The sequence below is a fragment of the Strongylocentrotus purpuratus genome, unplaced genomic scaffold (genome assembly GCF_000002235.5).
Source record: "Strongylocentrotus purpuratus isolate Spur 01 unplaced genomic scaffold, Spur_5.0 spur5_scaffold_20, whole genome shotgun sequence".
Lineage (NCBI taxonomy): Eukaryota > Metazoa > Echinodermata > Echinoidea > Camarodonta > Strongylocentrotidae > Strongylocentrotus > Strongylocentrotus purpuratus.
Window position 1 is genome coordinate 15,883,492 of NW_022145606.1, and position 16,940 is coordinate 15,900,431.

Sequence of the window (16,940 nt, forward strand, 5' to 3'; positions counted from 1 at the left end):
TTCTGATGAAGATGCTTGCGTTAAACATTAGCAGGGAAGTACTTTACGAGCAATTATTTGATATTTTACGAAATTCTAACTTATTATTTTGTTACATCAACGTATACTTTCTAAATTACCGACCGTCTTTTATTATCATTGTTATTTTTTGCAGTTACCGAGTTGCCCGTTAACTGCCCGGACTTTGATCGCACAATAGGCACTGATCCAGGACAAGCGACGTATACTTTTAGCCCAGATTTCGGAGCAGATGACGTAACCAAATCTGTAGATGGTTACAGATATCACGGAGGTGATGTCTCGGTAAATATTACTCTAGGAGGTTCCCCGGTTGGCAGCGGTGTGTCCATAGGGACACACGACGTGATTGCACTTATCTATGATGACGAATTGAGTAAGACATGCACAGGAACATACCATGTTCAAGGTAATACATTTAACATTTTATTTTATTTTAAATTCATCACAAAATGATAGTGCAATATGCGATTAAGAGAAGTGAATCGGCATTTAACCCTTACAAAATGTACCATGGTAACCTTGGTTATCATGGTTCCACAACAATGAAATACATTGTCTAATGACCCAATGTATTTCATTGTTTTGGTACCATGATAACCATGGTTACCATGGTGGATGGTAATTTGGACAAAAGTACCATGGTTACCATGGTACTTTTTTGTAAGGAAGAAAATGACTTTACTTTTAATCCATTAATATTGGGTAAAAGTGCCAACAAGAGTTTGGACAAAAATATGTTGATATGTTATTGTTAAACATGTCCCTTTAGCAAATATAAACCTTCTCTGTCTTATGTATTTTTTTTTTGTTGTTGTCTCATACGTTACTACCTATTGTGGTATATTACAAACAATGTACATTTACATCATAATGTTTATTGTTGTGTGCTCTGATGTTTGTAGTGCTGTTAACTTCATACAGTCAAAGGGTATATCAGACATCTGACCAGTGGTGTTACAAAATCATATTACACTTGTTTGCAACGCGGTCAATATAAGACCATCTGATTGGTCGAAATTGGAGTCGTGATTTTAGCCATTCACGTTGAGAAACGCAAAATGCCATTAACGGTTGATAATCCAAGAGTGAGATCCCTCAACATTACGGTTACCATGCAAATAGTAAAATTTTGCTGCGATACCCATTTGTTTATGTGTTTAAATTGTTTTTGTGCGAGCGCGGACACCATACAGTGATTTTTGGATGCGATTTCCAAATGATTAAACATTTCAGTCATTTTTCAATTTAAGATTAACAGACTATGTCTCAGATTTCCGTGATGTTTTAACCAATCTTTACTCAATAAAAAATAAGGTCAGAATTATTGATAGATTTTGTTTCAATTTGGCATATAAAAGACATATCGACTGCATTAATATTCGAGGTCTGGCTGCTTTATATGCTCTCGGGAACTAGCAGATCCTGCCATTACCCCTCGGCGTGCCGCCCACCATGCAGGCACGCCTCAGGGTAATGGCAGGATCTGCGCGCGTTCCCTTGAGCAAATAAAACAGCCATGCCTCTCAAAGCAGTCGATATCTGTATATTATTACCCTCTCATGAAAAAGCCTATGGACTTTACATATAAAAACAAACAGTCAATAGTATAGATATAACTGCTATGAGAGGAATAGTTGTTGTATAGGCTCAAGGAGAAGTTACATCCTGACACAGTTACACTCCGAGCCGTGCCAAGGGATGATAGCAGGATGTAACGTCCCCGAGAGCTAACAAATATTAAAGCAGCCTTTATATCTTTTACATACCGAATTCACACCAAAAAAATCTACAAAGAATTTTACCTTATCCCTTTGTTGAGTAAGGACTGATTAAAACATCACCGAAAATCTGAGACATTGTCTGTAAATCTTCGCTAGAAAGATTCCAAATGTTACAATCATTCGGGAATCGCAAACACACTGCATTGCATTTTGTATCTGCGCTCGCACAAATAAACTCTTTACACGTTGACCAATGGGATCTCACCAAAATGTATTTATGCGGGCATCTTTTAAAAGACTATTGACGGTAGGCGGGCATCCGGGTATCTTTTATAAGACTATTGACCGGTAGGCGAGCAGCGAATTATTTTTTCCGAAACAGGTTTGCCAATGGTAATATATCCGATCATCTGATTGGCTGGTATGTTACGTCATTAGCAATGACGTAACCGTTAGGGCGAGTGATAGGGTTATAGAAATCATGCAGAATCACTTTTCATCAACCCATCGTTGGCTCAATCGGTAAGGACAGCGTGTTACTAATAGCACTTTGAAGTTGACTTGAGGGTTCAAATCTCAGTTTATTCAGTTTTGTTGCCTTAATAAATAGTGAGGCAAAGCAAAACAAATAATACAAGTCTAATTGTTTGTGAGCTCTTTTTGTAAGCTGCTAATGACGTAGAACATATCAGCCAATCAGAAGATCGGAAATATAAGAAATTGCAAACCTGTTTGGGAATAAAAATTTCGCAGGCGGGCATGGCTAAAATCACGACTCCATTTTTGACCAATCAGATCGCTATATTCTAAAGAGAGGTATATAAAGTCTTGAATAACCGGAAGTGTAACATCCGGGAACTTTGCAATCAAACAGTGCAAAATATGTCTTTTCTCTTGCGAATAAAGGCCATTTCCATATGTTTACAGTAAAATAAGCAGATGGTCGGCTGTGTGTGTGTGTGTGTGGTGCAGCAGGCAGCAGTAATGCAGCGCGTAGTCGAAATAGCTCGCGCAACTATACGGCGCGTGTGTATGTACGTAACAAAGGAAATCGTGTCTTTTTTAACAACAAAACAAGTAAAATTACACCCTTTAAAACAGCTCGATGAATTGCGTTAAATTATGAAGAATGGTAGGTACATGTATATATTGGATTATGTAAAATACTGTGTAATCTCTGATCTATTGTTCTTTTGTGCGACCCCCCCCCCCCCCTAATTCCTATCACTTATCCTAATTTTAATTCTAGGCGTAGACACACAAAACAGAAATTTTAATTGGCGTACTCTTTTAGCTAGCAGGCACAGCTATGATATAGGGCAGGTGCACTGTACGCGGCCCCTTAAGCTATGGTCACAAATTAGACAGCGACCGACCGATCAGTAGCCTGCTCGGTCGCTGCTGGAATTCGGCATCGCCCAGCGATTAGTTTGGTGCCCGGGCGGAGACCGCCCAGGCACCGAGCGTATTTTGGGCGGCGAGTGAAAAGTGGGCAGGCGCCGCCCAAATTTTAACTCCGCGCTAAAACTTCAGCGGCGACCGAGCGATGCCCTAACAACGAGCGGTGACTGGCCGGTCGCCGCTCGGTGGCCGGGCAGCCGCCGGGCAGAATTGGTTAAAAACTCGCCGCTCGGCCGCCGAGCAGGCTACTTTTGGGTAATGTGACCATAGCATAAGGCCTGCAAAGTGTCGGGAGAGCTGCCAGCAAAGCAGGCGTAGGAAAGTAATATTTCCATTTTGGGCTCTAAATGTCTGATGTGGATAATAATAATATAATAATATTGAATGGCTCATACTTCCGAGAGATACAACATATATTGCCCTCATCTACGACTCGGTTAATATGAATCTAGTTCAGGCAATATATTTCGTATCCCCCTCACTGAAGGTCAGTAAATATTGTATTATTATTATTATCATTATCATCATCATCATCATCATAAGACTTGTTGAGCGTTCATCTCCGTCACACAGTGACGGAGATGAACGTGATTTGACTTTATTATTCTGGTCATAGCTGAGTCACCTAAGTAACAAGCACTCAAGGATATCAGTTACCTATTTACACCCGGGTGGAGAGTGGCAATCATAGATTGACGTGTCGACCAAGGGACGTTAATGCTGGGCTATTAGAACCCCGTAGCTTTTGATGTACATTCTGGTGGCTTAACCACTAGACCACAACACTTGTACACACATAAACATCTAATATAATCCTATAAGTGGCACAAAAATAGCTTGTTATTAATCAATCATACACGTGACAATAATAATCCGTATCTCATGAAATATTTACATTAGCTAACCGCAACGTATTCATCGATTTGATTTGACAGATGATGAATCTCCTTTTATAATGTGTTCCAACCTGACTGTGCCGTTTGGTAACGTTGTGGCTAATTATGACGCTGTTGTTTCGGATAATGTCGATGAACCGTCGTCACTTCGGGTTGATTTTGCTCCAAAGCAACCGGGTCAAAGGTTAGATCCAGGCGTCAATGAAATATCAGCAACTGTCACCGATTCAGCTGGAAACATCAATAGCACCGTCTGTTATATTGATATACAAAGTGAGTTTTATTAATAGTAATAATCACCCTATAACGCATTCTGCATTGCCCATGTAAACAGTCGGGTTTTCTTCAACATATATTCTTAAATAACCGTAATACACTCAATTACGGAACACCCATATAGGGTTAATGGAAATGATTACTAGTAACTTAGTAGTTTGGAGATTTCCATTATTTAATAGGAGTATTTAATTATATACTAATATCACCGCTTTTGTGTCAGAACGGGAAGTGAACAATAAACATCTTGTAAAATTAATATATGTCAGAGAAAATAATCGCTTTAAATGCGTTTTATACATAAACATGTCATCAGGAGTATATTATAACCTACACATATTACCTGTACTATTCAAAATGTATTGGAGAATTAAAATACAATCATGACATACTGTGACAAAATCCCCCCCCCCCCCCAAATGGGATATATCAAGGCAAGATTGAACATTACAGTTCTAAACGCTAGTTAGCTAATGCAAACGCCAGTCGATTAATCCCCTTCCAAATACTTTCTTTCCCACTACAATATTTTAGATTCCCACCTTTCTTTGATAACATTTTAATGATTTAATTTATCTTTTTCATGTATTTATCTATTTATAGTCGGTTTCAATACCCCTGTTATATATTTCATGTAATTCTGAGCCTTATTTCGTTGCTTTAATTTCCCTCCTCAAATTTTTCTCTAAAGTGACGGAGTTGCCAGTCGAGATTTTGCAGGCATCCGCTGCTTATGATGGAAACACATACAGTCTATTCTTCCGTGGTCATCTCAAGGAGGGCCTGACCTCTCTTAATTTCGCGTTCTATGGTGACGTCATATATGACCCCATTATTGTTAATGGAGTGGAACAATTTCAGCCAGCAGATCTGTCGCCTGGCGTTAACAACATCAGGATTGAAGCAACAGATGGAGTCTTGTCAAAAACCATCCAGTTTGTTCTAAATGTGACAAGAAATCAACCAGGTAAACCAATCACTTATTAATGATTTCGAATAGACAGCTCCTTCAAGTAGACAGGCGATAATTTGTCTATATATTTTTTTTTAATTTGTGTCTTTCAAATTTCAATAGATGTTCCCCAAAGTTATTGCGCATAATAAATGCATTTACCTCAACTATCTTATCAATATTTTTAAAGATATGTTTAATTCTCTATACTTTAATCTAGATAATGAAAGATAACTTACAAACTTCATTGAAACGTTATGTATGACGTGAACAGAATAATAATATATTACCAACGTAGAACGAAATTTGGAATTTCAGAATTATATGTACTTATTTTTAAAGGGGGCTGTTTTAAAATTCATAATTAAATGACACACAGATATTGTTTGTATTAGATAAAATATCAATACCACCAAAGAAAAATATCCTGGTCACCTTATGACGTAAAAATCCAATTTAAGAAAAGAGGCTGCCCTATTTTAACAAAACTAATTTTAAATATTTAAATTGAACTTTCCAATCTTCCTGAATTAATTAAATCCAATATAGCCCAAATAAAAGACCGTAACTGCTTAAAGGGATAGTTGAGTTCTGTTGCAGAGGGTGCTACACACAATATTTTTTGTGAGATAATGAAAACTGAGTGTCAAATTTGAAAGAACGTACAATTTAAATGACAAAATCATCTTTTGAACAAAATCGGTTCAGAGACGGCTGAAATATACATACATATATAACAATTTATAATACTTGTGTACCTCCAAAAATATTAGATAATTGGAAGAAAAAAAACGTTGAAAGAACGAAATAGCGCCTTTTACGTCTTATTTCGGCCAATGCCGATGTTGGCTTTTTTGTTGGCATTTTCGTGGTGGCTATTTTACGCACAACCAGCCGGCCAATGTATTGTTATTTTTAATTAAATAATTAATTAACGGTCATCGTAATTTTTTGAAAGTGGAGCTCAATTGGTATGATAGTATTGGCTAAATTTCACACATTTGGGGGTCTAAAATTACCTTCATAGCAATTTTCGGTTCTGAAAGGGCACTAGAAATGTCATAGATAAGAATAAGAGTAATAACCATGCATTTTAAAGGCACTTGCGGTTTGAAAACAGAACTCAACTATCCCTCAACTCAACTGTTTTCATATATAGAATTTCAAAAGAGTTTTTGCACGGAAAATTCAAATTCTTTCTTTACAGAACAAGATCCCATTCAGTTTTAATACAACTTGTAATGATATCGTCTGTCACGAAATAAGATAACAACAGATAATAATTTGAGACTAGGGACTAGTTTTGCTTACAAAGAAGCGTACAAGACTACCGCTTTATAACCGTGGTTTAAGATGTAAGATTCATTTTGTCAGCCCACCAGGATTATGTATTTTGTATTTTAAAATCATGATTTCAAAATATATTTCAGTAACCAAATCTTCACAAGTGTATGATGATCATTAAGGCATGTAATGTGTCTCTTCATTTAGATCATTTTCTTTATTTTTCTTTTGAATTTGCTTTTCTTTTCTCTTGAAATAGTAAATTATGAACTAACTGGAAACATGGTTTTGGCAAGAATTAAAGGCATCGACGCACCCTTTACACAGGACCTATTGGACGACACAACTACAACATTCAAAAACCTCGCATTGGAGCTCCAAGCAAATGTAAGAAAGTGAAAATACATGAACTACAAAACAGTTCTTTCGCAATAATTATGTGAAGGTTCTTTTCTTCTTTGCACCTCGGTGAGAGGGGGGGGGGGCACATTATTTATATTGATTCATTTAATAATGTTATACAGTATATTAATGATTAGTATATGTCTTATAATATATATATATATGTGTGTGTGTACGTGTGTGTGTGTGTGGCGTGTGTGTGGGGGCGTGTTTTTTGGGGGAGTGTGTTTTGTATGCTTGTGTGTATGAATGTGGTGTGTTTTGTGGGTGTGTGTGTTTGTGTGAGGGAGGGGTATTTGGGAGACCCAGTAAAATAACCTCCAGTTTGTTTTATTTTGTTATTTTGTTATTACATGTATAAGTGAATAACGTGTACAATTGACTTATAACTTATGTTTATGTACTTTAAGTTTACTTTCAATTTTAGCTCAGTTTATATACTGCATATGAGTTGTTGTTTAATTATGTTTATATATAAGCAATCAATATTGAAAACGTTTTTATTTTATTGTATGTTTGTATTACACTATTGGAGGAATCAAACAAATTTTTTGTTTTAAGAGTGTGTGTGTGTGTTTGTTTCTGTTTGTCTGTCGCTCCAATTTGGGGTATTCTGAGGGGGCTAGGAACAGTGTGTGTGTCGCATGATGGGGAGGAGGGGGGGGGGGGGGTAGTACTGTGTTTGGTTGGATGGGGTTATTTTTTTTATGTTACAACTGATTTCATTTTTGTATTCATCAATTGTACAATTTATGTAATGTAAATGTTTTGAATTCATGTCAAGGAAAAACAACTGTACTTTATTTCTAAAAATGAATTTGTATTGTTTGGAATCAATAAGAAAAAAGTATTTAAAAAAAAAGTAAGTGTGAGTGTGAATGCGTACTAGAATGTGAGTTTGTTTGTCTGCGTTTAGTTTTCTTCATACTCCTCAAGATCAAAGGTTTTTGCTCGTCAAGGTTTTTGTTTTCTATGTTTTCTTTTAGCAGTGTGTCTCCCCTTCGATAAAAAACAAACAAGTTCAGAGTTAGGAAAAGTATGAATTTATCCATTGTTTTTTATGGTTGAATATGAAACTGTGTAAGAATGTTACTCACTTCAAGCGCGACCACCATAAACATCAGTCTTACCAGAAGACTCTTCATTAGTGGAATATTTTTTGTATATTAATTACACAAAACTAATTTCGAATGGGCAATTAATTCACTCAATGGATTTGATTTATTTTCCTTGTCCTCTCTCATTTTTCTCCTCAACCCAATATCTTGTTTTCCTCAGCTCGATAAGATATATCAAAACACACCGGGTTTCATCGGCTCGCGAGTCGTATCCTTCGGGAGTGGAAGTATCATTGCCAATTTCATTCTCATTTTCAATCCAACAACGAGCTTAAGTGAAATAGAAGCTATTGACATTTTTAGAAGCGCATTGACATCAGAGGCCGAGATCACAAGCGGTTCCGGACTGTTCCTTACGTCACTCCCAGCTTTCATCATTTTTCGTGAGTTTTTTGTACGACAAACGATCTATTACGACCTATTACAAATCATATAGCATTTAGATTGCGTTATCACCCAGGCATTTAAAGGCAAAGTCCACTCCAAAAAAAAAAAAATTTCAATTGAAGCAGAAAAATCAGACAACCCAATACAAATAAAAAAGATCGAGTAAAATCGGATAACTAATAAGGAAGTTATGCATTTTTGGAAAAGAATGAACAAGTATGGAAAAATGGCAATCACTACACAAATTGCCAATTTGGTTATCAGTTTGTGACGTCATTGTCTCCTTATTTATCAATTGCTTTATATATTTGTATCCATTAACTTCCCTTTTTATCCCCCACTAAAAATTAATTTCCCCATGCCTTTGCCCAAGTCATACGATTTGTATCATATTGCGTGCATGACATCTCACAAATTCTTTTATGAACTTTGAAGAATTTATACTATTTTCTGAGTATTGTATACTAAAACAGTTTACCAAATTAACATTTGTCATGACTTAACTGAAGAAAAAACAAACTCTTTGTTAGTGTATCCGCACGAAAACTTGTGAGGAAAATGGGAAATGTTATCAATATAAATAAAACAATAAGTGGGTAGTTAGGCAATGACGTCACAGATTCATGAGTGAGTTGCCAATTTGTCTTGTGATTTTCAAAGTTTTTCATATCATTCAAAATTCATAACTTTCTTATTAGTTATCCGATTGGTTTTTTCTATTATAAGTAAGTTTTTTTTTGGAGTGGACTTGGCCTTTAATAATAAAACCAATAATTGAATAGGGTGCATTCACAATTAACAGCGCCCCCACCGACAAGCCGCGACAGGCGAATTTATCAGCTAGCACGTGAACATTGTTAAAATTGCATAATGCTAGCCACCGATCAAATTGACAAAGTGGTCCAAACTGCGTGAATTCGTTCTATGACATTGATTGTTCTTATATCAGCGCACATTTTTATATTGTTTTTGATGTCGAAACCCATAAATTGATTCTGACTTTGAACAAATATCAATACAAATGGTCATGTTTTGGTAAAAAGGTGACTGAAACGATCATAGTTATTGTATTTGATGGGGTGGGGGCAATTCGAACACTTTTTTTCTAGCACTGATCGGGCGCATTTTAATAGCGATAATAACGATTAGAAAAAATCACCCTGACCCAAAGTAACACAATAGGTCAGTTGTGGTCAAAATTGGCCTATGCTTTTGGAATAGGCTGATATTTGTTTAACGAGTGCACAATTTTAACCCGGATATGCTTTTTAAAACTTCCCCTCCAAAAATTCTCATGAAATCCCATATTTCATAGGGCATATAACAATGCCACATCTTATTATCCGTCTACTTTTTTTCCAATAATGCATCACGTGAAAACAAATAAACACTATTCTTGCTAGAGTGGACTTGGGATTGTGAATGTTCGTATTGCATCCTGCGCAAGTCGCAGTCTAACAACATGACGCCACGTATGTAACAAGCATAACCTTACACTCGATTCACTCACTATCTTAGCGCATTATAATCCTAGGTTCATTTTATCCCTAATCTATCCCTAATATTTATGTAATCGAAACAATCAATACAAAATGAGTCCATTCTATAGCAGTCACATATTCACTTTTATATCTTTTCAAGGGTCATTGCAGATTCGGTGTAATTAAACGCTTAGGTATAATTTATAAAATAGTGTCTTATATGGCTTATTTACATAATATAGTTATGGAATCCTTTTAATATTTTATCTCGATTTTTCCAATGTTCTACAGTCCCCTGTGAAGACTTGACCTGTGAAAACAGTGGAACCTGTATAATAACAAGCGATAGATCAGGTGGAGAATGCAGGTAGGTCCCAACCTTAATAGCCGCTTTTCAACCTTTTTACAAGTGCCTATTGGTATCAACGGTATATTAGCAGGCTTGTCAAGAGTGCTGATTGGTGAAAACAATAGAAACAAATTGGGAGGATTATACTGTGAACTGTAACAAAAAGTTTATGCACTAAACCTTCCTGTTTAGGTTCGCTACATGGCAACCTTTTCTTTTTTCTTCAAATTAATATAATAATTTTATATTAGAAATCTAGAAATAAACTACAGGTAAAACAAAAATCTATGGAGAGATGTAATGTGGCACAGGGATATAATCTGAGGGAGACTTTGAGCATGCACACTTTGACCAATTCTGTCAAAAATCCAGTAAACTTCATTGTATTTCAAAATATATATCGGATTATTCAATATTTCATTTACATTGACACATTTCATTAGATAATTGAAAAGATGAGCTTTCAGTGTTGATTTAAAGATATTCACAGATGGTGATTTCCTGACTTCAAATGGTAAGTTATCCCAGAGTTTTGGGGCTGCACAAGCAAATTCTAGATCACCTAGTGTTATTTTTGTTTGATAGATGGGATCTGCGGCAACGATTTGTCTCGGGAACTGCGCAAGTTGCGATTGTGTTGTTTAAGTTTGTGTACATTGACTGTACATTAACAAATAATGTGTAATCGTCCATGACCTATATCATCGTTTATCCATCCATAAATGAACGTGCATTCAATCAGCAGATGTATGAGGATTATTGTATTATTACCAACACTCCTTCTCTCCCCTTTTCTTTTTTTCTCTGTAAGTCACTCTTTTTTATATTGTTATTGTTGTATCTAAGTTGAGGGCTGCGGGCGCGTCAAGCTACTTTGCTTATTTATGTAGCCCTCCTGCGTCTAATGTATGTTAATTATGCATTCAATATATTTGTTTAATTTCGTTTACTATCTGTATAAAAGTATATACACTTAAAATATTGTATAAAACCACATTATGTTCATGAAAATATATGATGAAAAAAGAAAAAAAGATACAGAAACCAATAAATCAAATCAAATCAAACAGTTCTTTGATACAAGTGGGACCAAGACCAAGATGTGCTTCATATACACTCAGCAAGATTTTGAATGATATTTTCTGGCGTACTGGTAACCAATGTAGATTTCTTAAAATTGGGGTGATCTGTGTGAATTTGGAAGAACCACAAATCACCCTTGCACAGGAGTTATTTTTCTTTATACACATTCATCTGATTTTGTTAAATCGTTAGATGTACCGATAGCTGGACTGGGGACCGCTGTCAAACATCCTCAAACAGCAAACGTAAGTGTTTTAATTTTATTTTTGTTATCATAACTATTCATTTAATTATTATTAGTATCATCATCATTAGTATTACTAGTATTATAATCATAACATTTATATAATTTTATGCCTCATAGATATATTTTGATAAGATACAATCTTTATTTTCATCTTGATTGAGTATTTATTCCCACTCTGAGTTTTATGAAATACAAACACATTTTTGTTTTATTTAAAAATATATTCATCAATTTACCATCATAGTTTAAAGTGACTCATAACATTGTTAAAGGTTGATTTAAAAAAAAGAAGCTTAATTTGAGTATGAAATGATACCTTTAATTTTCCTTTACTGTACTAACCCTCTAACATGCAAAACATCCTGAAAAACAAACAACGATATTTATGAATTTCTTTAATGGCGTAGCTGTGCACCTCCCTCTAACAGTAGATTCTCCCAACCATTTTTGAATTTTCCAACCGTTTTTTTTTTCAATGAAAATAAAATATAAGACAGGCGCTTAAAATGATTCAACACTTAAATGTCTGGAGTGGTATATAGAGCCAATTCATTGCTTTGTGACGATTTACATTCACCTAAAATGTAATTAATTGTAAGAATATAGTTGGGAGAATTAAGGAATCGATCAGATTACATTCTCAATTGTTAGCATTAACAATGGTTTGTTTTCACTCAAACTTTCAGATTATCTTTAAGTGTACATCTAGCATTGAATTCATTACCTTAGCACTATTTTCTTTCATCTTAACAATGTTACCAAGTCCCTTTAAATAGGTCTATATGTTTAGTCATTTGGTTTTTAGTACAAATGCATATATTATGCCACGCATTCATTTTTTTTCTATTTAAAGAAGTTTATTTGAAGAGGGACTGCAATTTATTCAAACAAATATATGCCCTGTTATGTAAAAAAAATTATCGGACCTTTTCTAGTTCAATTGCACTGTCGTTTTGATCACATATCATAAAAACTTTTACTTGGTAAAACATGACCCTATTTATATTCTAATTCGAACAATACCTACACGACCTGACAATTCACGGAGGTCACTGTTGGAAACTTAAACAGTTTGAGGTAGCAAGACTAAATATTAACATGACCGCCTGTTGTAGATGATGCCTGCTTATTTCTAACTGCTAATCTACAACGGATGACGAATGATATTGGACTAGTCAGAATGCTGAAGTGATTCTCTTTGTCTACAAAAAAAAATAGATGTAATCAATTCTTTTTTTTCCCTCAGCAACCTCTATTGCAGTGATCGTCGGAAACAACAGCAGGTGTACTTTTATTCTTCATCCTCATCCTGATCTTGGTCCTCTTCGTGCTCGCTTTGAGAAACAGAATGGTGATGAAATATCAGAGCAGCCAGGGTCCTGCTGGGCCCACATCTATGTTTGGGACAAGAGATGACAATCACAGTGATCGTCGGATGTCTCCACGAGGTTGGTTGGTTGGATTTGATTTCCCAATATATATATACATGTATATACACTTCACAGTTCATGTATTGGCTGTATATATATATATATATATATACAATGATTAGTCAAAAGTCTGGTTTGTAATACTTTTAACCTTATCATGGTTTATTGTTATAGCCCAAATTCCTTGCGACTTCAACATTTTGAAGTATCTTTACGTCTTCTCGAGGTAGAAATCATTTGAGCTGGGACCATAGAACTTGATATGTTAACAACGCATTACAAACAGACTTTGGATCATTCAATCATTTATATATACATATGTATATATATTCATTCAATTATTTATTCATCTATTTATAGTTAAACAAGAGAAAATATGAAATTCTGCTAGTCCGCGAGCGATAAGATTGTTTTAAATTGACTCAAGTCAGAAAACAGAATTCTGTTCACAAGTAATGGCCTTTAATATTCCTTTTAGCCGATGAGCAAAATATTGTGATAGTAGTAGTCGACATATTTTTGCATATTTAATTATGTCTTGTGTCAATTTATATGTATGTTTATACAAAATAGAAATAAACGAATGTACAAATCAATGAATGATTAAGCGTGTTTAAATATAACACATAATACAACAATTGTGTTATCACGGTTGTGTAGATCCTATTCCCCTCGCACCCCCTCTTCTAATCACTGTTACACACCCCCACCCCCCCCCCCCCCCCCCCAACTTCCGTCCTGACCCTTCCCAGGTAGCACCAATCTTACATACCAACATCTATTATCCATTGATTCAGACAATATTATAATAAAATGAGTGTGCTGAGTCCATGTAATTTGGTTAGTTGTTGGGTATACATTTCAGGTCCGCCATGAATAGATTTTGTTTACAGAACTGAATGCTAGACTTAGGCAAGACTTATATGCATTCCTTAGGGCACAACTGGTTTCTTTGTAACTGAGATTTCTCTGCATATATAATCGGGAGTTGTTGTTGTTTTTTTACCAGGAGACCCAATCTTCCATCATGAGGACAGAAGTATGGACCTTTCCTTTTGCAATGATAAGATGGACATGGCTTTATTCACTCAGTACAAGAGTCGAGAGCAGAGGAGCGTCGGCCGAAATTTCAATACCGGACCCTCCTTCACTGGACGTGCGCCGGTAAGTGTATGCAGTTGTTCATCAGTCTGTACACAGAAGACCATAATTCAAATTTTGTTAAAAGCGGGGTATTTTACCAACATCGCTACCAGTGCTGTAATATAAATGTATTTCCAATTACGCCATCTTTAGGCGAAGGCGTACAAAGGAGTGATTGTTGGTTCCTGTACCCAAACATAAACACATGCGCGTCAGGCAGTTGCTAATGCATTGTGGGACATGACTATAGACACATTGGGACATTGTGAGCAGCAAATGACAGTATAACACATACATCAGAACAATATCCTCCTCGATCAGAATTAATGTCAGTAGAATACTCTGCCTTTAAAAGCAAAAATGTTCGATGTGCACATTGAAGAAGCAGAAGTACGCTGTCACCTATAAAGTAGGAATAGGAATTGCTAGCTAACGAAAAATGTGTCAGATATTTGTACTCAATAGGATAGAACAATTGATTAACATTAAACATGTGATTACTATTTGTTTATGTAACTACAGAGCCACGAAACTCTGCAGAATGGTAATCACCGAAGGAATGGAATACCGCTTCGAGATACGTATTACTACAGCGGACAAGTGGATCTCTAGACCCTGCCAACCCTGTGGAATGTACAATGATACTCGGTGGAGTCGATTGGGAAGAGCCACTGGTAACATGTCTTCTTTCCCAAGGTTCATATTTACGAAAACGAAAAAAAGGTTCACAAATCCGAAAATGAAATAGTGTTTGTAATTGAGTAATTGACATTTATCTATCGAGGAATGTTCTCTCAGCCCGGAATTTAATTGCTGTAATTTTCCACACATTTCTGTTTTCTGCCACCCCGGTACACTCTTTTACAATGTCATTCCAATATTCCCCTCCCAGTTAGTTCTTGTTGCTCTTTGCTTCAACCATTCCTATAAGGATATTTGTTTCAGAAACCTTTTTCCTTAATTCTCTATCAATTTTCATATCTTTCCATGACATTTTCATCATTCTTCAGTACACCCAATGTCCTTATTCTTTGTTAATGTCCACGTTGCTGCTCTGTACAATAGAACATAACATACTTAGGAATATGTAAGTCTCATTTTAAGTTTAAATTTCATTATTCTTGCTGTAAATAAGTCTTTAATCGCCAGAAAATTATTCCTTGCTATATCAATCCTTTGTTAGATGTCTACCTTACATCTGGCATCATCAGTGATATGTTGTCCGAGGTAGATGTAAATGCTGACCTTCTCAATGATATGGCCATCTAGTCCAACATAGAGTCTGAGCTTGAGAATGAAATTAGGGTTCATAACTCCGAAAATGAAAGGCGTCTATAATCTCAAACGCATATCATTTCAAAAATTAAAAATAGAACCTCATAAACTTTTCCAAATAACGAATCTTCTGAATTATGAACGCTATTTCATTTTCAGTATAATAAATTACCTGCTATAATTGGGTATGGGAAATTTGTAACTCGAATTTATGAACCAACGGAATTATGAAATTTAGGAAAAACGAGTGACCCCCAAGTCAAAGAGCTGCAGACTTTAAGGATAATCCAACCTTTGTAGTACTTTTTTTTGTATGAAAGCAGAAAATTAACAGAAACGGCATGATAAAATAAAACGGACAAAAATAAAAGAGGTTTGAATGTTTGAATCATGACATCACTAAAGCTATGGAAATTTTGTCAGTATATCGTGCTGTTTTCATAAACAATTTCTCTCCCATTTGTCTTGTGCAAAAATATCATTAATTTCTGTTTTCCCCCAAAGTGCCTCCTCCCTCGGGCCACTACTGAAATATATTATGGAAAGCATATTATTGTAGGTCCTTGTGAAAGATTGATCCACATTATCTTTTCAACAAATTTGAAATTCCCAATTTTCCATACGTAAAGTGATTATAACTTTTAAAAATCTATACCTTTGATTTTTGATTTTTTTTTTTCGTCCGGTTTCACTAGAGTACTTTGTCTAATGTTTCGGTTTTCTATGACATTATTAAGCTATTTAGGTAGCATTTACCTTCAATAAGTAGATGAAATACGAAACTAAAAGGTCATCGAGTGTGAAAAGGGGTCATATGAATTCCTTTTTATGCTGCCTTACCCTCCACCTCCTCCTCTATTGGATTAAGGGCAGGTACTCTACTGATGATACACTTCATGTGCCCTTTAAAAGAAATCCGCGTTATTGAGGTGAATTTAGCTTTAAAGTGTAACGGAACTGAAGTAACTAAGAATCCTTCTTCGCTCTTTTATTAAGTGTAATTAAAGTCTTGTAAGTTGTGTTAGTGTTACATGTTTATATCTTGCAGTCAAACCTGTCTATAGTAACCTCCCATTGAAGGAAAACACACAAATTTGGCATTTGCACACAGGTGGTCTTTGAAGACAGGTTCCTTTAGTACATGTTTTAATAAGGAAACCATTTTTTTGAGAAACCAAAAATGCTGTCTTTGTAGACAGGTGGTCACTAAAACAGGTTTGGCTGTATTATGTTTTATATATAGGAAAGTGAATCAAATTACTGAGAAAGTGTTATAAGATTGTGGTTTTGATCTGACGTAATATAAAATCAAGTGACCCTACTAGAAACGTAGTGTTACTGTAAGTTAAGTTCCTTCAATATCATTAGACTTTTTAATCGAATATTGCAGTGATAATGAAATAGGGCTTATAAAGCAAAATACAAGTCATCTACGCATAACAAAGTGTAGAGGTATTCTATATCATATTACCTG

General features: G+C 35.5%; 1 protein-coding gene across 1 annotated transcript in view; it reads left to right on the forward strand.

The window, feature by feature from the left end:
• The window catches only part of LOC105443449, a 21,917-nt gene extending 5,292 nt beyond the window's left edge, over positions 1 to 16,625 (forward strand). The window contains exons 5-14 of the mRNA XM_030993704.1: positions 155 to 427; positions 4,079 to 4,312; positions 5,007 to 5,282; positions 6,811 to 6,938; positions 8,232 to 8,454; positions 10,231 to 10,306; positions 11,564 to 11,616; positions 12,865 to 13,066; positions 14,058 to 14,212; positions 14,714 to 16,625. Coding sequence (XP_030849564.1) covers positions 155 to 427; positions 4,079 to 4,312; positions 5,007 to 5,282; positions 6,811 to 6,938; positions 8,232 to 8,454; positions 10,231 to 10,306; positions 11,564 to 11,616; positions 12,865 to 13,034 — 1,433 coding nt within the window. The 3' untranslated portion in view covers positions 13,035 to 13,066; positions 14,058 to 14,212; positions 14,714 to 16,625. The remainder of the gene's footprint in view (positions 1 to 154; positions 428 to 4,078; positions 4,313 to 5,006; positions 5,283 to 6,810; positions 6,939 to 8,231; positions 8,455 to 10,230; positions 10,307 to 11,563; positions 11,617 to 12,864; positions 13,067 to 14,057; positions 14,213 to 14,713) is intronic.
• The last annotated feature ends 315 nt before the right edge of the window (positions 16,626 to 16,940 follow it).